The sequence below is a fragment of the Ahaetulla prasina genome, chromosome 14 (assembly GCF_028640845.1).
Source record: "Ahaetulla prasina isolate Xishuangbanna chromosome 14, ASM2864084v1, whole genome shotgun sequence".
Classification (NCBI taxonomy): domain Eukaryota; kingdom Metazoa; phylum Chordata; class Lepidosauria; order Squamata; family Colubridae; genus Ahaetulla; species Ahaetulla prasina.
In genome coordinates, this window is record NC_080552.1 from 24172472 (window position 1) to 24194923 (window position 22452).

Below are 22452 nucleotides of genomic sequence, written 5' to 3' on the forward strand. Positions count from 1 at the left end.
CAGGTATTGCCAAGCAGCCTACCTTCATGGCAACCAAGGAGCTAATGCAACATCACCCAGCTGAAATCCAGCTGAAATGGAAAACTTGGCCTGAAAATCTGCAGCAGAAGACTCGGGCATAAGGGGGAAGGGCTCCTAGCCTCTCCCCCTCCCCCCACGTTTTGTAAAGGAGGCAGTATGTTTGCATCTAGCGTGCATTTGCAAGCTGAGCACCTGGAATTTCCCTGCATTGTTAGGAGACACGCCCGCAGGTTCGCCTCGCAGAGGGTGACTTTGCTGGGCCACCGCCCGGGGCCCTTTGAGGCAGAAACGCCCCGAGGAGATGCGGTGGCCGCCCCCGAGGAAGGAATCCGTCGGTGGTCGCAAGTGAACCCAGAGGGGGAGCCGCGAGTACGAGCGAGCCAGCGAGGCTATCGGGCGGACGGCGGGGAGCCCGGTTTTCTCCTTCCTGCCCTGGGCGCTGTTGAGCTGCCCTTCCTGGTTTGGGTCGGGGGGAACCCCTGGAAATATTGGGATGCACCCCAAGCCTGAGCAACTTCCAGACGGAGCCAAAGGGGGTCCCCATCTGTCCCGGGCTGCCCCAACCGCCAGAAGCTTCATCCCGGAATTAAAAGCCCAGGCAGCCTCCGCGGTGGCCTCTTCTCCTTGGGGTGGGAGAGTGCCCCCCCCCCGGAGCAGCGTCGCGGAGCTCCTATCAGCCTCGCTCAGGTTCAGCCATTTGCGCCGAGGGAATCAAACCCCCCCACTCTCCCTGGAGGTCTCTACTAGGCACCCCGCCTAGGATCCCGCTGCTGCGGTTTTGGAGTTTCTTGGGGTGGATTTAAAGGGAGGGGGCGAAACACCCACTACTCTGCTGTCGGAGGGTGTAGAAACTCTGCCAAACGTTTCTGCAAATAAGCACATAAAACTAAACGTGTAATTTCACAAGCAAGGCTCTCTCGCGCTCGCCCCCACCCCTCTGAACAAAGTCTCTATTTGACTCTAGCAACCGTTTGGGTGAATTTCCCACTCTTGGGGGATTTTTTTTTTTTAAAAAAAAGCTCATCCCACTTGCAATGTAGAATTTTGCTATTAATTGCAACCAAGCAAGCACCCAAGCAATCCATCCATAAGATCAATTTTTAGAAATGATTAAAAAAAATAGGGGAGATGGCATCCTTGGAAGACGCTCTCATGCGTTCAGCGAAATGAGGAAATATTAGTGATGATTCCCCAAATCAAACCCATTGTTCGTTTTCTTCTTTTCACTTCATCTTTTTGGAACCCTGGTAAGATGAGGCTGCCATATAAATATCCGTATAAAAACAGGGAAGTGCAGCATAAATAATTCAGAGAAATCCAAGCCCTCCTGCTGCCAAAATGGATATTTTCAAGCAAATCTTGCCAGAAGTGAGGGGGATTTTATTAACTGCTTCGGCCCCAGAGGTTCAAGCCTTCCTGGACTCCATGCTGAGGGAAGGAATTCTATCCAAGGAATATTATCAGACCTTACTTTATGAAAAAGATGTGGATGATTTAGCAAGGAAGGTGGCTCTCACCCTGCTTGGAAAACAGGCTGGGCCATCGAATTCCACCTGCTTCTCTTCCTTACAGCTTTCTGGCAATTCTAGAGAAAATGCTAAGAATGGGGCTGTCTCACTGAGGACTAGAAACTGGGCCGGTAAGTTTGGTTAATATCATGATTCTCTATGCACTGCAGATTTCTCAGTATTTATGTGGGAAGGGAATCCAACCTCACTTTGAAGAACACCTTCTTCCTGGTCAGTTGGATAATTTCACTGGCTTTGTCTTTCAAACAGATAGGTAGATAGGTAGGTACTTAAACCTAACATGAATTTAAATTTAATTCAAAAATCAATGAACACTAATTCTCAAGGGGGATATATCCAATCTATCCGTCTGATAGGTAGGATTTATCCTATTTGAGAATTAAATGTAGGTTTTGCCAACTGCCTTTTTTGATCTTATGTTTTAAGATCAATTTAATATCATAAATAGGGCAGGGGAACATTTTAGAACCTCATTTTAAAATCTTGGAACCATTAAAAAAATCATTAATTTGAGAAAGGAACCTACAGACAAATGTGCTGGATGACAGGATGATGGGAATTGCAGTCCAGAGCGCCTGCTAATTTCATCATCAACCTCACCCAGGGTCCCACAGCAGTGACCGGTGAGTTGATCTGGACCGGCTCCCAGCTCAGCCCTTGCCATCCCCAGTCTCTCCTGTGCACTGATGCCCGTGCAGTGATTGCAGTCGTGTTGGTGCCAGCGTTTACACTGCAGCCATACACTGGCCGCCCTCAGGGAGGCAAAACTGTCCTGGGTGGAAGGGGGAAGGGTCTTGGGTGGAAGGAGCAGCCCCGAGAGGCACAGAGGGAAGGAGAGACTCCTGGAGAGTACAAAGAGGAGAGTGGGTGGACCTGATAGAATCAGAGAGAAGAGATAATGAAACGAGAGCCCACTTTCACTTCTGATGTGTCAGTTGCACACAGAAAGCAAGTGAGGAGCACGTTGGGAGTAAGGTCTCCTCCACACGAGCCTGAAGTAGTGCATGTGACCACCTGGACGGTAGGTACCTGGGCCCTGCAGGGAGTGTGGCCGGGCAGAGGAGAAAGCCAGGGTATTAGCCAGGCAGGCAGGCATCTGTTCTCAGGGAAGGGAGTTACTAACCTTGGAAGCTCTCAACAGATTGTTTTCGAAACAGGGGAATTCCTCCTAACTCCCATGTTGGGATTTTCCTACCGTTTACGGGCAGTCACCTGCAGCAAGACAAAAGGACTGGCAGCCTGGCCACTTTGCCCAGGCGCATCCAGGATGGCCCATCATCCGGAACTCGCCATGCCAGCCTTTTCGCAGAAAGGACAGTTTGAAAGTTTCCTGCAAGGTCGGTTTTTCTCCCCTCTCGCCCCGAGAATCTCATTTCTCTGCTTCTGGCTTCCCAATCCTCTGCTGCTCTCGTGCGCTTCCTTTGCCAACCAGAGCGTGAGAAAGGGGCTGTGGGAAGAAAAAAAAACCCTTGTTCATCGATACTGTTAAGTTTAGCTGATGGTGTTGCTTGTAGAGAAAGAAAGTCAGTGACCCTGGAGAGGTAAACCGGCAAGCTGGCCCTGCCCTCAAATTCTCAGGGAAGAGAGCAGAAGGGGGCAGCCCCCTCCTCTCTTAAACGCTGAGTATTGCAGGGTGGGGTCTTGCAGCTTTGCCTCGGTTGAATCCCTGTTCTGTGCATGCAGCGAACTGCACTTTGTTTGGCAACTGGGGAAACAAGATTCACTTTCCAGTTCAGACATTTGGTCTGGACCGAGGCTCACTTGGTGCAGCTGAGCAGGAGCCAAAACATTTTGGCCCTGGCAAGCTTGGCTAGACCTGAAAGGAGCTCCAGGCCGCCCACCAGCCTCTCCTCCTCCTCCGTGGCTTTCCGAGGGGGGGGGAAGGGGCTTGCCCTCCATTCTTCCACCCATCCTTGTGTGAGGTGTCGGAGACCGCAATGTTACAATTGCGATCACAAATCAGGGGAGACTTTTGAATTGCTACCACTGGCACAGCTCTCCTCCTTTGGGGGGGGGGTCTTCCAAGGAGATGGGATGTTTTCTTGCCCTCCTTGACATTTGTTTGAGCTAAGCTGGAATCTCCCCCTCCCCAGATATTTATAGAAGGCAGAAGATCTGAGCCCACTTTCTGTTCTCCTTTTGTGAACAGCGCAGCTGTGAGGTCTCTCCTTTGAACCGTTCAGGGTCAAAAACAGGAGTGTAGAAAAGTTGCTGGAGCTGCACTGTGCAGCTTAATCATATATTTTCCACCTGGGGGTCCCTCAGAGGCTCAATAAACTGATCCCAGCCAGATTGCAAACTCTGTTTTATAGCTTAGTGCCTCACTGGGAAGCTGGCTATCTAGTTGTGGTTTATTCAGCAAACCCCAATAAAGCAAAGCCTGGATCAGCCACGTACCTGCATCCCTTTTTGTGCAAAAATCCCGCCCAAATGCCATTTTCCTTCAGAGCATCTTCTCTCCAGATCTTTGGAAAGCGAATCCAGGCATAAAGGTTAGGAAAGAAAAGTGACATTTAATTATTTCTCTCCAAAGCAAGTGGTGGGACGTCCTCAAAGCAATGGCCCCCACCTTAAAGCGGCCCAAGGCAAGGGACTGAAAATCTATTGTTTCGCCTTCTTAAGAGCTTCCTCCACTTTTTCCTTCCTGCTGTTTCTGCCTCAGATGATGTGAGCCCCGGAGGGATCCCACCGGAGACCCACTGCCTGCAGAGCGAGACCCACCCAGCACCGGTGGACGAGATGGCCATGGCGCCTGCAGGTGCTTGAGCCTGGGTCAAGCGGAGCCTCCTTTCCTTCCACAGCTCCTGCGGGGGCAGCCTGTCTCTCTGGAGGCGGAGGCTGGGGGTGGGGGCTCCAGCCTCTGTGGGGCAGACCTCGAGAGGAGGGTCACAAACGGCGCCTTCTCTCCCCCCCCCCCCAGTTCAAGCATCTGAGGTGGTCAGTGACGATCAAGAGAACCCGGAGGTCTTTTACACGGTGGAAAGGGACGAGAGCGGAGAAGTCGTCTGCCTATGCTCCGATATGGGGGAGGCCTATGACAAAATAGGTGGGTCCCTCCTTGACGGTCAGTGGCCCGAGGGTGCATCCAAGCAGAGGCAGTTGGCCTTCCTTGGGTCACAGCCCAGGACTTGAGAAGGGAGAGGGGGAGCTGGTATGGCAACCCTGGAGGGGCTGGAGCACAAAGGCCAATAACCCCCCCCCACCCCGTCTCCAGTCAGAGCAGCAACTCCACCTGACTCAGGAGCCCAACTGCCCAAAGGGCACCCCCGGGATGCCCAGCTGAGGACATTGGGGGAGCCAGCAGGGCAGGAGGACACCTCAGGCCAGTCTGGGGCATCCCCTCCCCCTTCCACAGCAGCAAAGGGTCCCTCCGCTCCAGGAGCTGAATTTAAGGGTGGCACAATGGCCCCGCTTTGATGAGGGGTGGGCGGGTTGCTCTTCGGAAAGGATTTGTGGTGCCTGACATTTCAGGTCATGTTTTTCCCCCCACACTCCCACTTGCTCCCCTCCCATCTTTAGCTGCCCTGGCTGAATATTTGCTGAAAGACCAGAAAGATGGCCCGGCGGAGGAGCATTTTGGTGAGCCCCGCCTTTGCCTGCTTTGCTTCCAGGGCTCCCCCGGAGGGGTCTGGCCTTCCCCTGGTCTGGATGGGGCCTCTCGGAGCTGCCTAAGCAGGAGAACCTCCTTGGGCCAAGGGCTCCGTGCCCATCTGGCTCCTCCTTCTCTCCCGTCCTTCATGAGAACCGGCTCCTTGGGCTTTGATTAATCCAGGGATGTCTTCCCCAACCCCTGCGCTATTTTCCCATCTGTTCCCCTCCCCCCATGCCAATAGTCATCTTTCGCTCTTCTTTTCATCACCAGAAAGCCTCTTTTGGGATATGGGGGCTGCAGAAGGGCCTGGGGGTTGCGCAGAGGCCAAAAGCTGGGGTAAGTGAAGGAGCCGGGAGCTGGAGGGCTGAAGGCCTGACCCAGCCCAGCTTTCCAGAGGTTCCAGATGCTGGATGAAGATGGAGGCGGGTTCAGATTCAGAGGATGACAGATTAAAAATCCTCCCCAGCCTGGAGCTGGGTTGGGCAGGGCTGCTGAGACCCTTGTTAAGCCCCCTGCCCAAAGAAGGGCATCAGCAGAGACATGGCCCAGCTTCATCTGGCATTTCTCCCCCTGCAGGCCCATCCTCGGACGCTCCCGAAGCCAAGCGCCAGAGGCTGGGTGAGTGGGCTTCTCCCTCAGAGGCGGCTTCTCTTTCAGTAACTGGGGTGTGCAGAGATCGAGACCCCTGCCCCAAGCCCCTTCCCCTCTCAAAAGGCCCCGTGCGAAGCTCCGCTGCTCCTTTCCCCTCCTGATTGGGGCTTTCCAAGATGTCCTTGCTACTCCTGCCTCCTGCCCTCCAAGCGTTCCCCTCCCTACAAGATGGCAAGCCATCTGGGGGTTGGAAAACCACCCTTCCCCAAGCCCGAGGCTTCAACCCCCATCATCCCCAGCCACTGGCTTGGAAGTCCCACGCATCTGAAGGCAGCAAGGAAATGAAACAGGAAACTTCCAATGTTTGGCGCTGACTGAGCAGAGGAGGGGGGCCTCCAGGGGCTTCCACTTTCACTTCCCTGCTCCCCTTTCCGGCCAGTTGGGTGCAAACACCCGCCCTGCTCTCCCTGGGCTGCTGGCGTCATGGCCTCTGCCCGGGAGAGGGAGGGAGGGGACGGAGTCCATCTTGCGTAACCTTCCTTTTCTTTGATAGCTCACCCACCGGCTCTGTGCATTGTGAGCGGGGACCCCCTCGCCATCCCGCTGAACCCCAGCCAGGATGGCACCGACTCTCCACCCGACTTCCACGTGCAAATTTTGGTGGCCACGTTGGGCCCTGCGGGCAGATCTCCAGAAGCGCTTGGTACGTGAAAGCCCCTCCAGAGATCCCAGCCTTGGACTAGCTGTGCCAGGGTTCCTGGTTGACTGGCAGGGCCGCAGTTCCCTTTTCTTCTGCAGGACAGAAGGAGGGCCGAGAGCAACCTCCTTCTCTCTCTCTTCCAGGGCCCTCTGCAAACGGGCAGCTCTGGTGCATCCCACGCCATGGGAGCAACATCCAGATGATCTTCACCTTTGAAAATGCCCAGCAACCCTGCTTGCCTCCGGATGCACCAACCTCCCCAGGTGATTCTTCTCATTCGGCCTGCCCACCAGCTGACTCCAAGAGAGCTGGATCTCAAGACCACCACAGCACCAAAGCCGAAGTCATCGGAGCAGGATTTTGGACTCTCGGACTCCTTAAAGGGTCTGGCTTTCTTCCCTGTCCCCTCGCTGGGCCTTGATCTTCTCCCTGTCCTTCTTTTCTAGGGTTGGTCCGGGCTTTCTGCAAATCGCTGAAAGAGCATTTCCGCAGAGAATGCCATTCGGGCCCTGGGCAGCCCCTGGAACACCTTTACCTGGAGAGGGACTTGGTGCAGCATCACCTGGACGGCAGGGGCGGGAGGAGTGCGGACCTGAGGCGCTGCCACCTGGGAGAGAAGTGGGAGGCCTCCATGGATAGAAGCAGCTTGTTCCAGATGACCTGGAAAAACGACCTCGGCAGCAGAGTCATTGTGGTCTTGGGGAAGGCAGGCACGGGGAAAAGTCTTCTGCTCCAGAAGATCTGCCTGGACTGGGCCGATGGCCACATGCCCCAGTTTGACTTTGTTTTCCTATTTGACTGCCGGAGGCTGAGCCTGCTGCATGGCACCTACCACGACTTCAGGTCCCTGCTCTCGGATTCCCTGGGTGGCTCGTGCCAGGGCATCCACGAAGTCTATGCCAGCCTCTTGCAGAACCCAGAAAGGGTCCTCCTCCTTTTTGATGGCATGGAAGACCTGAAGGATCCGGAGGGCTTCTCGTCCACTTCCGGGAGCCTGCCCTGCAGGGAAGCCCAAGGCCTTGGCGCCATCTTGGCCTCCCTCTTCCAAAGGAAGATGCTCAAAGGCTGCACTTTCTTACTGACTGGGCGGCCCAAAGAAAGGCTCCCCCAGTATTTCCCTCGGGTGGACATGGTCCTGGAGGTCGTGGGCCTCTCCCCGGAGCAGGGCTTGCTCTGTCTCACTCGCTCTTTTGAGGGCTCTTCCCACTGGGAGCAGGAGGCCAACCTGATCAGGGCCTCGCCTTACCTATTCAGCCATTGTTGCAATCCTGGCCTCTGTCGGTTCATTTGCCAGGCTGTGTTTGAAATAAGAGGTCAAGAGCTGCCCTCCACTCTCACCGGCCTCTTTGTCACATACCTTCTCCAGAAGGTGGCAAGTTCGGCAGCAAGCAGCAGGGCCTCGAGGTACCAGGGCATCACTGCCTTGGCTGAGGTCTCTTGGTCTCTTGGGCAGCGGTGCCAAAAGGCCCTCTTGAGCGAGCAGTTCCCTTCCGCAGAGGTAAAGGAGTTTGCTCTGAAAACTGAGCTCATGGTGGAGCAGCGGGACGTATACGTGTTCTCCAACTTTGTTGTCCAGAATTTCTTGCTGGCTCTGCATTTGACTTTTGCCAAAGAGATCAAGGGCAAAAAACTCACCAAATACCTTGGTTTGGGGGCCAGGTTCAGGAAATGTCTCTCTTCGGGTGGCCTGGTGCCCCGTTTCTTGTCTGGGTTGCTGTTCTTAAAGGACGAGCTCAGCCGTTCCCTCCTTTTTGGTAAGGAAAGTGAGTTAGATACGGAGAAGATGATTGCAAGGAAGCAGAGATGCCTTTCCAGATTCATCCGGAAACTTTCCATTCGGGATTTCAGTCCAGACAAACTGTTGGAGCTGCTCCACTGCGTCCATGAAACCGAAGATCAATACCTCTTGAACCATTTGACCCTGGAGCTCGGGCCAGACCTCTCTTTCTTGGGCTTTTCACTCACCCCACCAGATGTCAGCGTCCTGCACTCTGTGTTGAGAAGGTCCTCCAAGAAGTTCTCTTTAGACCTGAGGAAGAGTTGCATTCACCTGGATGGACTCAGGAAGCTGGTTGATCTGAAGAACATCACCAAGTTCAGGTTGGCTGACGTTTTTGGAGCGTGGGATCTGTTGGAGGGTTGGGCTTCAGGTCACTAGAACTGAGGACCAGATGTTAGGAGCAAAGGGCCAAAGAGCAGTGGATCTATTGAGTGAGTCTAGATAGGGCCAGTCTTGGGGGAGGAGCCTGCAGATGAGGTGCCTGGAAGAACATATTGAATGCTTCTAAAAATCAGAGGTTATTTCTTCCGAAGGGGCTTATTCTTAAAATGAAGGCGTCTTGACACCCAGTGATCTGAGCGGGCACATAAAAATTATCTTTGGAACAACTTGAGGAATCGTCACTTGAAGGTCTGTCAAGGCTGGAAGGAAAGTGATCCACAGTCTGGGAAGGTGAGGGAGGTTGTTGGTATCTAGGAAGGAGCCTCAAGCCAAGATCAGACCATGGTTCATCTAGCGTTGCCGTGTGCCCACCAAGGCCAGATCCAAACCCAGGTTCTTGCTAAGGGAAAGGCGGCACCAGAACCAGAACCAGAACCGTCCCGGTGATGCCACCTCCCCCAGCTCAGCAGGAGACTTAGACCCTCCCAGCATGAGAGAGGCGCCCCCAGTTTCTTCAGGGACTCTTTTTGCAGGGTGTCCCTGGGGGAAGCTGTGGCGCTGTGGAAGCACCTGTGGGACGTCCGGGCGAGGGAAGCCCTGCAGACGGCCATGGAGAAGTTCCTGGTGGTGCCCTTCAGGGCGAAGACGATGGGGGACGTGGACGCCCTTCTCGGCCTGGTGCAGCTGCAGAGAGACATGGCGGAAGGGTGAGGCCACCCGCTCAGCTGGGCCGGGGTCATGCGGGGAGAGAGCTCGCCAGGTGGGTGCCTACAGGCAGCCCCAAAGGCCAGCTGGAAGGAAGGGCTCTGAAACGGGGAATCCCAGTCTGCCTCTAGGCCGGACTTTGGGGAGGGGGAGGAGAGGGGCTGTGCCCCTCAGCCCCAGTTTGACTGCCGGGAGAAAGCTTTGGGTGACTTTGGCCAGAGAGGGCCTGCCCCCACCCACCCACCAGGCATAGCTGAAGGTGGGGTGCAAAGATAGAGGATGCTAGCTTAGGGTAGAAGCTGCAACTGGAGGTCCTGCCCTCTGGGCCCTTCCTGTCCTCTGAAAGAATCACCCCCGGACCATCTTTGCCCCCAACCCCATTTTGGTTCAGCAGGGAAGACTCTGCGGGTTCTAGCGGCCATCTTATTCCACCCATCGCTGGGTTCCTGCAACTAGAATTCAGGTAAGTTCATCTATGTGTATTTTAAAAGTGGAATGCAGCAGCAGCAGCAGGCAACTGTTCGTTGAAAGCAGAACCTCTTTGTGCTGAGGCAGTCTACCTCAGAACATCCATGATTTTTCACCTGGGCTGCCAGTCAGGTGCCTCAGGGAGATTGATGACTTCTAGGCCAAACCAAGAACAAGGGAAGGACACGCTTGCAGGGGTGCAGGAGGGGCCTTGGGTCAGGAGTCCAGCACCCACTGTCCCCATGTCCTCGTCCTCCCATTTGCCTTGCAGCCTTGGGCCCAGCTCTGGCTTGGAGGGTTTCCGAAAGTTGGCGGATTCTTTGGTTGCCTTCTCGGCTCTTCAGCACTTGGAGTAAGTGAGCCAAAGGGCCCCTTCCCAAGTCAACTTCCATCTTGGGAGTGAAGGGGGGTGGGGTGAGGATAGGGGAGGGCCTCTCTGTCAGATGCCAGAGTTAGGCAGCAAGGTCTGAGATCATCAGGACCACAGGAAGAGGGCGCCCCAGTGGTCCTTCTCTCCCCATCAAGGCTGCCCTTCTGGGTCTCCAGGATACATTGGCCTGACAAGCAAGACCCTGGGATATTCCTAATCCTGCCAGCCCCCTCCCCACACCCTTACATCTAGCCACGTCAGAACGTAGCCCCTTCCGAGCTTGGGAAGAAAAGCTAAGTCCCATGGGACAGCCCATCTCCTTTGCCCACTTGGTCCCCCGGCCTGAGTCCCCCCCCCCACCAAAACACGCCCAGATTAATCAGAATTTGTAGCCGTTCTGGCTTGATTGTTCCCCAGCTTGGATTCCCCTGATGAAAACGAAATTGGAGATGAAGGGGTGGAGCCCCTCACCCGCGTCCTCCCTCGCTTGGCGTCTCTGGAAACATTGAAGTAAGTTTATTGTTTGACAGTTCCTGGTTGCAGGAAGCCAGAAATGTCACAGGAAAGACCCCCCCCCATTGCATTTCCCAGAGAATCACTGTGGAGACAGGTAGGTGTGTGTGTGTGTGTGTGTGTGTGTGTGTGTGTGTGTATGCACGTGAACAAATGAAACAGGCTGGAACACGTAATAGTTACAAAGCGCCTATCAGCCAAAATTCTTGGGACAGATTATAAGCAGAATAAAAAAAAAAAAGGAAACAATAAGAGTAACATTCATTCAGGAAGAGGCTGCCCCTGAGTGGTGGACCCTCTCCCACCAGCCTCACATAATGGGACATTTCAGAGAGGGAGGGAAAGGATCCCCCCCCCTCACCTAAAACATCCTGAATTTAACCATCTTTTGTTCCTAGCTTGTCCCGGAACAAGATCACCGACCTGGGTGCTGAGCTGTTGGCTGGAGCCCTCCCCTCCCTACGTTTGCTGAAGACCCTCAGGTGAGTCCTACCCCCTCCCCCAGTCAGCCAATTCCAGATGGGGGTGTGACCCCCGGGAGCCTGGATCCACCTCTGAAGCCCTCAGGAGCAGATCAGAAAGCTGGGTCTTGCTCTCTACCTGCCAAAGGGAGGTTAGGAAAGGGTCACCTCCCCTCTCTGGGGCTGGGCCTCCTGCCTTGCCTCAGCCCCACCCCCACATGGCCCTCAACAGAGTTGAGGGGGGGAACGGGACGTGGCCCTTGGCAGAGGAGCCTGGGTCAGCCGCTCAGCCTCTCTCTTGGTTTGGCTCCCGCAGCTTGTACAAAAACAACATTGGGGATGCGGGTGCGGAGCACGTGGCAGAGGTGCTGCCCCAGATGTGTGCGTTGCGGGTGCTGGAGTAAGTGTGCCATGGTCTGTGGCTGAGAGCTGGGGGAGGGAGGGGAGGTTTTATTCCCCGGAGTCAAAGCAGACTTTTGCACAGGAGTGGTACCCCCGTCTTGACGCAGGTGCCCCTTAGCTACTGCACAGTCAGCCCAGCTGCTTGGACGTTCAATGGGGTGGGAAAGAGGAGGAACTCTGCCCCCCAACACTTGAGGGGCTCAGACACGTGCCCCACCAGGCTCTCCCCGCAAACCCCCAGGAGGCCTTGTAGAGCCAGAAGGGTGCGAAAGACTCCGCCCTTGGCTGTCTGCCTCGAGGGAGGTCTCTGGCAAAGGAGGTGCCTGTAATTCTGCCACCCCCCACAGCCTGCACTGCAACCGGATGTCTGCCGCCGGAGCCCGGTGTCTGACGGAGCGTTTGAGGAGATGCCCCTGCATTCAGAGCTTGGCGTAAGTTTGGGCTTCTAGGTGATCGAAGCTTTGATCCTTCGAACTGCACTGGATTCAGCAGGTGCAGCTTTGGAAGAGGTTGTGGGCAGGACAATCTGGGGTGCCTGCAATGTCTGCAGAGTGGGAGCCCACCACCCTCACATCAGACTCGGAGGACTGGGAAAGTTGCCCAGCCCTCAGCGGCAGGTGCTGGTGGCATGTTTTGGAGGGAGACCCACTGATTCCAGTTGCCTTTAATTTTTTGCTTTTTAAAACCCTTTCCAGGTTGTGGAACCCAATGATCCCTCACGGGGTTCTGGATCACCTGCAGCAGCTGGATTCTCGGATCAAGAGATTTTAGGGGCAGCCCCTGTCCAGTCGCTTCGGACTCTGCAGTGGTGAGTGCTTCCAGTGACCTGTAGGAGCGTCCGTGGTTCTACATTCGGCCTACTGAATGCGCCTCCCTATGGAGAAGATGCTGAATTACAGGCTTCCCACTCTTCACAATGGGTGGTGATGCTCCTGCTGGCTCCCCCTGGCTCATAAATCATAAAAAGCTATTCATCAATACGGGCACTTTGAGCCCCCAGATGTCCAAACCCTTTCATTTGTTCTATGGCAAAAATCTTTTTTTTTTTTTGTTTACATTTATACCCCGCCCTTCTCCGAAGACTCAGGGCGGATTACAGTGTATAAGGCAATAGTCTCATTCTATTTGTATATTTTTACAAAGTCAACTTATTGCCCCCCCAACAATCTGGGTCCTCATTTTACCTACCTTATAAACGATGGAAGGCTGAGTCAACCTTGGGCCGGGCTCGAACCTGCAGTAATTGCAGGCTACTGTGTTCTTAATAACAGGCTTTACCAGCGTGAGCTAAACCGGCCCCTTTAAATTTCAATTTATGTCATCAATATAGCTAATTAATAAACACTTTGCATTATCGGTGCCCTCCCTTTCCCCTCCCTCCCATCCCATGGCTCACTTCCAAACCAAGGCTAGGAACCCACCCACCCACCCCCGATAGCAGTGGCATAACTTTAAGAGAGGCCTCCCGCCTACCCACATTTTCTCTCACACAGGAGGAAATTCTGCTGCTAAATTAAAGCTGGGTGATCCATAAAGGCTGCTTCTTTTTCTCCATCAACACAATCACTGGATCCCATTTCTGAAAGAATCCTCTCCAGGGCAGTTGGGCATTAGGTCCCAAATTTTGCAAAGTGTCGGGCAAAGGCAAGGGAAATGTTTGTGTGTCTCTGCACACGGGTGGATGCATCTAAAGTTATTTGACTTAGCAGAGATATCTATGGAGAATAAGCAACTGACTTTTCTAAAAACAAAAGAACAATGCTGGTGCTTTCTGAATAAACTCAGCTCCCTTTGGGAGCTGATACCTTTCTGGAATATTTCTGCATGAATTCACGATCATCCCTTGCAGCTTGCTAAAACGTTTGGAGGAATAATGTAATGAACACACAAGTAGGCAATGCAGAACTGGAATCCTGGGCCCACAAGGGTCATGTTAAGCTTAGCAACTGTTGAGGGTGTGTATGTGTGGGTGTGTATTAGGGCCTAGCTTTTTTCTAGTGATCAGAGCACAGGGCCTCTTATGCGAGTGAGCTCTAATGTATAGTTTTCATATCCCTGAGAAACCGTCAATAAATCTTTTTCTAGAAGCGTCTCACTTATGGGTGTTTTCTTTTTTTGAAAGTGGGAATATTGGTTAAAAATCCAGGGGGAGAGGCCAAGCTAGCAGTTTTGAATTGTTTTCCTGCAATGCATCCTTCCCTTTAGGAACGGATTGGTGGAAACTGAGGAAGGATGGCAGCTTTGCCAAGGATTCCAGAGGAGATTCGATAAAGCAGAGGGGGGAAAGTTATGGGTGGGTGGTCCTAGAAGGAACTTTGTGAGACAGTGAAGAAGGGGATCTGTCTGCTAGGGCCACTGGCACACACATACAATTTTTAAGCATGCAAAGGCCCCAAGGTGGCCATCCAGCCACAGCCTTTGCCGTGAAATTCCCCCAGCGGCCACCGTGGTCCCAGCAATAATACGCAAAGCGAGGTAGTCACCTGCACACATCTGTATTTGCAAGAAGTCCAGTTATCAAGATACTGCTTTTTCTACATTTTCTGCTTTACATAACAATGCATTTGAACGTTTTCCAAAATAACTTGCCGTAACAATGACAAGGCTTCCCTCAAGTTATAAAAATACTTACAAAATCAATTCTTCTCTGTAACAGTGTGACAGAAACATCCCTGCAGTTCTTTTTCCCCCCATTAAATTATTACTCTTTAAAGGCAGATCTTTTGTGGGTATTGCAAAGGTTCGGGGGATCCCAAAAAATAAAATTTAAGAAGGGCAACCTGATCATTCACAGCAAATTAAGATTGCCAGTTGGAGGCTTCCAACATTTCCACGCTTCGAAAGAGCAGAAACCGGAGCCTTCACGGCTAATAACACTTAAGGACTCTTGTGCAAATTGATAGCTTCGCCGTATTTCCACACCTATCTCTCCCTGCAGCTGGAAACCTAGCAGATGAGGGAGCAAGCTTCATTAATGTCATATAACCTTTCCACGTGCTGGAAAACATTTCATTAAAGTGTAGTGAAAGTCTTTTTTTAAAAGCTCTTACAGATATGGATAGTAATGATAACGGAAGGGTACATTCTACTGTCCTACGGGGAAAACGTGATTCACCACACAGTGATGCAAGGTCAAGTTTCAACTGCCAAGCAGTTCTGTGTTCAGGAACATGCGCTGTTGCAAGCGACCTCAGGCTCTCAAGAGTTTATTCCCCCAGCCCCCTTAAAACCTGATGACCCCATCACAGCCACTGCTTGCCTTGTCAGAGAATCCAGGCTAGCTCCGGACATACCTGTACCTCTTCAAGACAAGAGAACCAAGTCTTGCTCCTTGAAGTTTGGAAATGAGGAGTAAATCCCTTGATTCGGTATAAGAAACTAGAATCTCCTGAGGCTTTCCCCCCTCCAGGCTCTCTGGGTAAACCCTGCTATTGTGTTCAATGAAGTCCTGCAGGAGGATGGCAAACCCACTACGAGTTGCAGGTCCCATCCTGAGTCCAGCTTCCCTGGGGGACCCGGGAAGGCCTCAGGCCGGCCTTCCGGAATCCATGTGTCCTTTCTGGAATCTTTTCTTTTCCTTCCCTCAGGTAGCCACCCTGTAGAAATGTGAATTAAGCAAAAGGTTAAAGGGTGACCCTGTGTTCCCTGCAGAAGTCTAGGGCAGGGGGCTGCAGAGATGCCTTGTGCCCCTGAAGGAACTGGCTACCTCCTCCCCCTCCCCCGCCCCCAGAAAGGCCAACAGCCCAGTTACTTCTCCAGGAACAGATCTAGGAACATTTTCTTTGGCGGTGGGGGGGGACCCCATGTGCACCTTCTTAGCTTATCCGAGCAAGAGAGACCGGCTGCCCATCTTCTCTGGCCTTCCCTGCCTGGGGCAGCGTCCCGGTATCCTGGGCTGGGTGGGAACGATGGGAGTTGTAGTCACAAGCTACTAGAGGGCAGGTACCTTGCTGGAGGGCGCGTAAAAGCTGAACCGCCACCCTCCGGGCTCGCCTCCTTCGCAGCCCGTACCCCCGCAGGCCAAAGGCAGCCGTGCTGTGCCGTGGCGGCTGCCTCCCTCGGGCGCCCGCAGCCCCACAGGCGGCCGGCCCTAGTCCCAGTAGGCGTCGAGCGGCTCGCCCTCGCTCTCCAGCCGGTAGAGGCCGAGCGCCGGGTCGGAGAGGAGCCCGAGGTCCACCAGCGCCTGGTCCATGTCGTCGGGCAGGAAGACGATGCCCACGTTGAGGGCGATGTACTCCAGCAGGAAGGCGTAGTAGAGGATCAGCAGGTTGACCAGGAAGAGGCCGGCGGAGAACATCGAGGGGGGCGGCGGGCGCCTGGCACCGGCCCAGACACCCCACCAGGGCCCGGGGGAGGCGGCGCCCGCTGCAAGCCCACCGGCCCCGCCGGAGCCGCTCTGCCGCAGCGCCCCCGCCCGGCCTCTCTTCCCCGCGGGCTCAGCCGACGGGCGCGCCTTGCACTAGGAGGGCTGCTGCGGGGGCGGCCCCGGGGCTCTTCGCACGGCCCCCCTAAGCGCCGCCGCCCGTCCTTCCTGCGCCCGCCCCGGCCATGCGCAGCCCCGGAGCCCGCTGGCTGCTTCCGCGACACCCGCCGGCGGCAGGAGGGGCTCGGCTGGGTCGCGGGACCCGGAGCCCGCCCGCCCGCCCGCTCGGCCCCGCGCACGCAGCGCACGCAGCGCCCGCCCGCCTCCAGCTGCGCGGCTCCCGGTCCGCAGAGCGGGCATCGCGCCCCTCCGCAGTTGCTGCGGCGCGGCGGCGAGGGGGTTAAGCGTGACGCCGACGCCTCATTAGCATGCGTGCCCCGCCCCTCTTGGGTCACAAACGCTCGCCCGTCTTCCGGCATGCCCGCGCGCAGGGACCGCCGGGAAGGGGAGTTTGCGGCCGGTCCGCCCGGCGTCGGCCATCGGGGCGGGCGCGGGCGCGTAAGACTGCGTTTCCCGGCGTGCCCCGCGCCTGCGCTGTGAGCGAGAGAACGGCGGCGGCGGGGGGGGGGGCTGGCTACTCCGAGAGGCTGAGGGGAGGATGGCGGCGGCCGCCGAGGACGAGGCGACCGAGGAGGGGCAGCGGCAGCAGCGGCGGAGGCGGAGGCGGCGGCCGTAGGAGCGGAGGGGCGCCCGCGGGGCCCGTTCACGATGTTCGGGCGGTCGCGCAGCTGGGGCGGCGGCGGGAAGGCCTCGCGCAACATCCACTCGCTCGAGCACCTCAAGTGAGTGGACGCCGCGATGACGCCGCTCCCCCCGATGGGATTCCCGCGCCCATCGTCCGCAGCCGGCCCCGCCCCCCCCCCGCTCTGGAACGCGGCCCGCGGAGAGTTGGGGGGTCTCTGGGGCGCCGCTCCCGGGTGGTTGCGGGGCGTCTGAAGCAGGGCCGGCAACCTGGGCAGCCATGCAGGCCGGGGGGATTCTGGGAAGGAAAAGGCCCCGCCTTCTTAAAGGGGCCGCGGTTGAGAGCCAGGGAGGGTGTTGAAGTGCCCGGACTGGAGGCATCTGAAACCCATCAGGATGGAATCAACGGTGGGGGCTGATTTTGCCCCAGGGCTTGAGACGTCCAACCCCCTCCTGCTGCTGGAGTTTGGTTGAAGCCGGAGGTGCTTCCCTCCCCTGCGGGTGGCTGCTGCCTCTTTCCCAGGGCTGGAAGGCTGGGTGGGGAACAGGGAAGTGCAGAGCGGCCGAAGTCTAATAAGAAAGACCCCTTGTGTGCCCAAAGTAAATTCTGTGCTTTTCTCAGCTGATCGGCCTAGCAGTCGCCCTATACAAAATAAGACTCCCAGTGGAGGAGATAAACTAGACACTTTGCCCAAATGGCCATAAATATGTCCACCCCACCCCCCACTTTTAATATTCCAGGAAGTGTGTGGAGTGAGAACAATTGGAATTGTAATCTGGTGTCCGGGAACATAAGGTGTATGCTGGATGTAGGCTGGATCAGGTCAAAGGCCCTTCAGGCAAGGATTATCTGCCACCAGTAGCTTCTCTGCCTCCTGAGCTGAAAGATAATCCTGTTTAAAGCTTAAGGTTGACTCAGCCTTCCATCCTTCCTAAAAGGAGGATCCAGATTGTTGGGGGCAAGATGCTGACACTGTAGCATCTTGTAAAGCAGTATGAAGTGCTATTGCTATAGGGAAGGATGCCGCTAAGCAAAGCAGCTCCCTCCCTCGGACAGCTCCTTGCATTTGGGAGGGAGAGGCAGTGTGTCTTTCCAAAGTAACGGAGTCATCATGACCAGGAGTTTTAACTGCTGAGCATTTATATACTTTTCTTTTAAAGGTGTCAAGATTGGTGGTCAGCGCTATATATTTGTTTTATTTAAATTATTCTTATTTTGCTTTTTACTACAAAGGCTGCCAGAATGATTTCTGGTAGCCAATCTGATAATTTTGTTTTGTGAGTAAGAATTACTTCCTTTCAGCTTTATCGAATTATTTTTTCAGAAAATGAAGAAACTTTTCTGGTACTGTTTTCTCAACCAGCATAATCTGTCAGGCCTCTCTCTCATTCTTTACCCCCATAAAAGGTCAGAAATTCTGCAAGGGTATTTTATCTCTTGGAGATTATTTTTCATCAGCATCCCATGCCTTGAGGTGCACAATACACGGTATTTCAGGTTTAAAATGATACTGAAACTCAGGCCGTGGTTTATTTTCATAGATTTTATAATTCTATAAAACCATACATGGACAGTTTGTATAAAACAAATATATAATTCAAACTAATTATGCCGAAGTTTTATTTGCATCAGCATGGCACCCTTCGGTACATGCTGGCTTTCTTGGGGTTTCCTCTGGCCTCCCTTTAGCTGGAAGACCATTCTGATGGAACCTTTGATTGCCATTTCTGCAGGGAAAAATGCCTGGAACCGAGAACAAAGTATAGGGGATGCTTTTGGTGCCTGGTAATTTGATTTCAGAGTGGCTTATGCTAATGAAGAACATTTAATAAATCTAAAGAAGAGACAAGAAGTGATGAGAATATTTGGATTGTTTCTGCAGTGGTTCCAAAGAGCCACAGATTCTCCCAGGTTTAACCTTCAACGTACATAATCCTGTCGAGACCATTTGGAGTGCCCAATGTTTACTTTCTCTTCTTGTCTTTCAGGTACATGTATCATGTTTTGACCAAAAATACCACTGTGACTGACCACAACCGCAACCTATTGGTGGAAACCATTCGATCGATAACCGAGATCCTGATATGGGGAGATCAGAATGACAGTTCAGTGTTTGAGTAAGAGCTTGTAGGATTTTGCTTTAACAGATACAGATTTTTTTCATTATGTGTATCTATTACATCAGGGGTCTCCAACCTTGGCAACTTTAAGCTGCCAGAATTCCCCAAAACTGAATTTGAATGAGTTGAAGTCCTCCAGGCTTAAAGTTGCCAAGGTTGGAGATCCCTGTATTACATTATTGTTCCATGGATGTTTTATTTTCTGTAATTGCTGAGAATTATTCAACTGCAGTTGTCTGAGAAGCTAAGAAATATATCAATACAGTTCTAACCATGCTAGTTAAAATATATTATCGCTATCTTCACCAATATTACATTCCAGCAATAAACATTTGAATGAAATTTGTCCAATAAGATATAGTAAATTGGTAAAAATTGTTGCATTCCAGCTTTTTCTTGGAGAAAAACATGTTTGTGTTCTTTCTGAACATTCTGCGCCAGAAGTCGGGCCGTTACGTCTGTGTGCAGCTTCTGCAGACTCTAAATATCCTCTTTGAGAACATCAGTCATGAAACATCCCTTTGTAAGCATGCACGTTTCTCTTCTCTTTATGCAAAACCACATTTTTGTTGAGAACCATTTGCTACATAAGCTACACACATAACAGAGGTTCTTGTTTTCTGTCCTGAAGATTGTAGAATTTGAGATGTTTTAAATGTATTAGGTATTATTATTATTATTATTATTATTATTTATAAGGTTTGTTTAAACATGCTTCTAAAATGCTTTGATACTTGAAACCCTGAACTCTAAACAGAAAGTTCTCCTTTGATGCCTGTCAACACGTGCAGACAAGGCAGGAATAAAGAGGTAGAACGTGTGAGTCTCAATGTGCTGCTTCTTGTTTGTGGTTGGACAGTTCAGAGATGACAATGATCGTTTAAAAAAGGGTCTGCTAGAATGTATTGTGCATATCCTTTAGTTTGCTGGATTAATTTTTCTACTAATCTGTATAGGTAGTCCTGGACTTACAACAATTCATTTAGTGACTGTTCAAAGTTACAACGGCACTGACAAAAGGAACTTATGACTGCTTTTCATAGTTGCAACCGTTGCAGCATCCCCATGGTCACGTGATCAAAATTTGGATGCTTGGCAACTGATTCATACTTATGACAGTTGCTGTATCCTGGGGTCATGCGATCCCCTTTTGCGACCTTCTGAGAAGCAAAGTCCATGGGAAAGCCGGATTCACTTAACAACCGTATTACCAGCTTGCACTGGCTTCCTGTGGTCTTTCGGGTGCGCTTTAAGGTTTTAGTTACCACCTTTAAAGTGCTTCATGGCTTAGGGCCCGGGTACTTACGGGACCGCCTGCTGTTACCTCATGCCTCCCACCGACCCGTACGCTCACACAGAGAGGGTCTTCTCAGGGTGCCGTCCGCCAAACAGTGTCGGCTGGCGGCCCCCAGGGGACGGGCCTTCTCTGTGGGAGCTCCTACGCTCTGGAACGAACTTTTCCCTGGATTGCGTCAATTGCCTGATCTTCGGACCTTTCGCCGTGAGCTGAAAACGCATTTATTTATTCAAGCGGGACTGGCTTAATATTTTTAATATTATTATTTTTTTAAAAAAAATTTTTAAAAAAATTCTTTTAACTGGGTTTTATCATTTTAGGGTTTCTAATTTTAAATTTTAAATCTTTTATTTGGCCTTTTTCTAATATGCTCGGTTTTAAATTGTTGTTTTAATTGTATATTTCTTATGTTTTTATCTTTTGGCTGTACACCGCCCTGAGTCCTTCGGGAGAAGGGCGGTATAAAAATTTAATAAATAAATAAATAAATAAATTAACCAGTGCAGCAATTCACTTAACAACTGTGGCAAGAACGGTTGTTAAATGGACTAAAATTCACTTAACAAATGTCTCACTTGCCAACAGTAATTTTGGGCTCAATTGTGGTCATAAGTAGAGGACTACCTGTATTTTATGCATCTGTATTTTTTTCCCCTCAGACTATTTACTGTCCAACAACTACGTCAACTCTATTATTGTGCACAAATTTGACTTCTCAGATGAAGAAATCATGGCATACTATATTTCATTCTTAAAAACACTTTCTCTGAAACTCAATAATCACACCGTTCACTTTTTTTACAACGAGGTGAGTTGCAGGTTGGAAACAAAACATCGTTTTCAGTAAATTCTTTTTGTTGGATAAACATTTTCTGGATATATTGTTGCCAAATGTATGCTTCAGAAGTGACTGCATCCTAATCGTTTATTTCAAAATCTGTAAACATTTAAAAAAAGAAAACAGATGTTTCTGCTGGAATTGTAGTTGAGAGCGTCTGGATCAGGGGTCTCCAACCTTGGCAACTTTAAGCTCGGGGGATTCTGGGAGTTGAAGTCCGCCAGGCTTAAAGTTGCCAAGGTTGGAGACCCCTAGTCTGGAGGGTCCAGGTTTTAAAATTCCGTCCCAACGCTTGTGTAGCAAAGCAGGTGCCGAGGGAAGCTTGAAGCTTCCTGTACTGATCGAGCCCCAGATTGCGCTGTAACAGTCCAGAGTCTGAAAGGGCAGAATAAAAATGCACAAAGCACATAACGCATGTTCTTTACTGCCTTCTTCCTCAGCATACCAACGATTTTGCCTTGTACACCGAGGCCATCAAATTCTTCAACCACCCAGAAAGCATGGTCAGGATCGCAGTGAGAACCATCACGTTAAACGTCTACAAAGGTAAGCGTCTTCTTGGGTAGTTTCAGCACCACACGCGTCTTGGGAAGAAGGAGCATCCGGCATTCCCAGATTTATCGGGTGAAAGTTAGGCAGGGCAGACCTTGATTTGACCTAGTGGATCTCATGACCCTCTTCTCAGAACCAGTGTTTTAAGCCAGTGCTGTCACCTCAGCCTGGAGGAAGCAACAGAAGCTGGAGAATACTCAGGGGATGGCCACTGGAGGGCGCTCTTGGCATGAGGTTTTGCACTTCAAGAAGGATTTTTCTTGAGAATGTGAAAGTGAGACTCTCTTGAGTTGCTTGGTCAGGACCCAGAGCAGCTTCCTGAAATATATATTAGAACTTTTGACCCCGTTCTTTCCCTCCGTCTCTCTCTCTCTCTCTCTCTCTCTCATGCATGCACACTCTTCTTCATCAGTGAAGAAAATGTCAGCTGCAACCTAGAACTCAGCCAGATGTTTTCCATTGTAAAGAAATAGAGGCCATGCGTCTCTTCATTTCATTTATTTTCAGCTAGAATAAATTTTTAAGGTAGGGATAGATTCTGGGCTGGTTTTTGTGTCCATTTAAAGCTGGCGCCCAGGATCTATGGAATCCAGCAACAGAGGAGAGGGAGGGCCATCGGGTTTGCCCATCCCTCATGTAAAAAAACCCATAAATTCCAAACCATGGTTTTGATCACACCACGCTCTAGAAATGGTAGTCGGACATAGACAGAATTTCTTCCGTTCTCAGCTACGGGGCTTCTAGACAGTCTGTGAATGATCAAAGACTGTCAGAGTCTTAGTTGTTTATAAAAGATAATAAAGGCTAGATATAAATAAATAAAATTAAAAGAATAATGAATAGTCCCTGCTCTGGGATGTGCAGTTGAGGGGAGGGCACCCCCTGATGGCTGGCCTTGGGACAGGGGTTTCCAAGGGCTGCCTGCTTGTTTCTAACTGCTCTCTTCTAGCCTAGATGCCCTGCTGTTTTAACCACTGACCTCTTTGGAGCTCCTAACCCTGTTAACCACGTTGTCTTTCTTGTCTCT

At 52.1% G+C, this 22452-nt stretch overlaps 4 protein-coding genes across 13 annotated transcripts in view; 2 read left to right on the plus strand and 2 right to left on the minus strand.

Moving 5' to 3' along the window:
* Positions 1-2898, minus strand: part of TVP23A (trans-golgi network vesicle protein 23 homolog A) — a 12202-nt gene extending 9304 nt beyond the window's left edge. The window contains exon 1 of the mRNA XM_058157694.1: positions 2763-2898. The gene's annotated coding sequence lies outside the window, so the exon portion shown is untranslated. The remainder of the gene's footprint in view (positions 1-2762) is intronic.
* On the plus strand, positions 1-13605 carry CIITA (class II major histocompatibility complex transactivator). 8 transcript variants are annotated; one of them, XM_058157680.1, is made up of 20 exons: positions 1-390; positions 1594-1660; positions 2708-2887; positions 4213-4308; positions 4471-4596; positions 5070-5129; positions 5413-5478; positions 5719-5760; positions 6287-6436; positions 6577-6696; positions 6880-8533; positions 9128-9301; positions 9691-9762; positions 10039-10119; positions 10555-10647; positions 11049-11132; positions 11428-11511; positions 11861-11944; positions 12209-12321; positions 13007-13605. In XM_058157680.1, exons 1-19 carry the CDS (start codon positions 178-180, stop codon positions 12282-12284), a joined length of 3522 nt encoding a protein of 1173 aa, XP_058013663.1. In that variant the 5' UTR covers positions 1-177; the 3' UTR covers positions 12285-12321; positions 13007-13605. The 8 variants fall into 8 exon arrangements, with proteins under 8 accessions (XP_058013663.1, XP_058013667.1, XP_058013659.1 ...); XM_058157684.1 differs by lacking the exon at positions 2708-2887 and having other exon boundaries at positions 2-390; XM_058157676.1 differs by having other exon boundaries at positions 249-1660.
* Positions 13606-13992: 387 nt separating this feature from the next.
* On the minus strand, positions 13993-16355 carry DEXI (Dexi homolog). Its single transcript, XM_058156868.1, has 3 exons — positions 16083-16355; positions 15460-15972; positions 13993-15109 (listed from the first exon to the last, which is right to left on the minus strand). The coding sequence occupies exons 1-2, from the start codon at positions 16353-16355 to the stop codon at positions 15604-15606; spliced, it is 642 nt and encodes a 213-aa protein (XP_058012851.1). The 3' UTR covers positions 13993-15109; positions 15460-15603.
* A 31-nt stretch (positions 16356-16386) lies between these two features.
* CLEC16A (C-type lectin domain containing 16A) overlaps positions 16387-22452 on the plus strand; it is a 41007-nt gene continuing 34941 nt past the window's right edge. For 2 of the 3 annotated variants that reach the window (XM_058157687.1, XM_058157688.1), the window contains exons 1-5: positions 16389-16718; positions 18607-18735; positions 19128-19261; positions 20695-20843; positions 21314-21419. In XM_058157687.1, coding sequence (XP_058013670.1) covers positions 16645-16718; positions 18607-18735; positions 19128-19261; positions 20695-20843; positions 21314-21419 — 592 coding nt within the window. In that variant the 5' untranslated portion in view covers positions 16389-16644. Of the gene's footprint in view, positions 16719-18606; positions 18736-19127; positions 19262-20694; positions 20844-21313; positions 21420-22452 lie in introns of all 3 variants that reach the window. The other variant, XM_058157686.1, reaches the window with a different exon arrangement.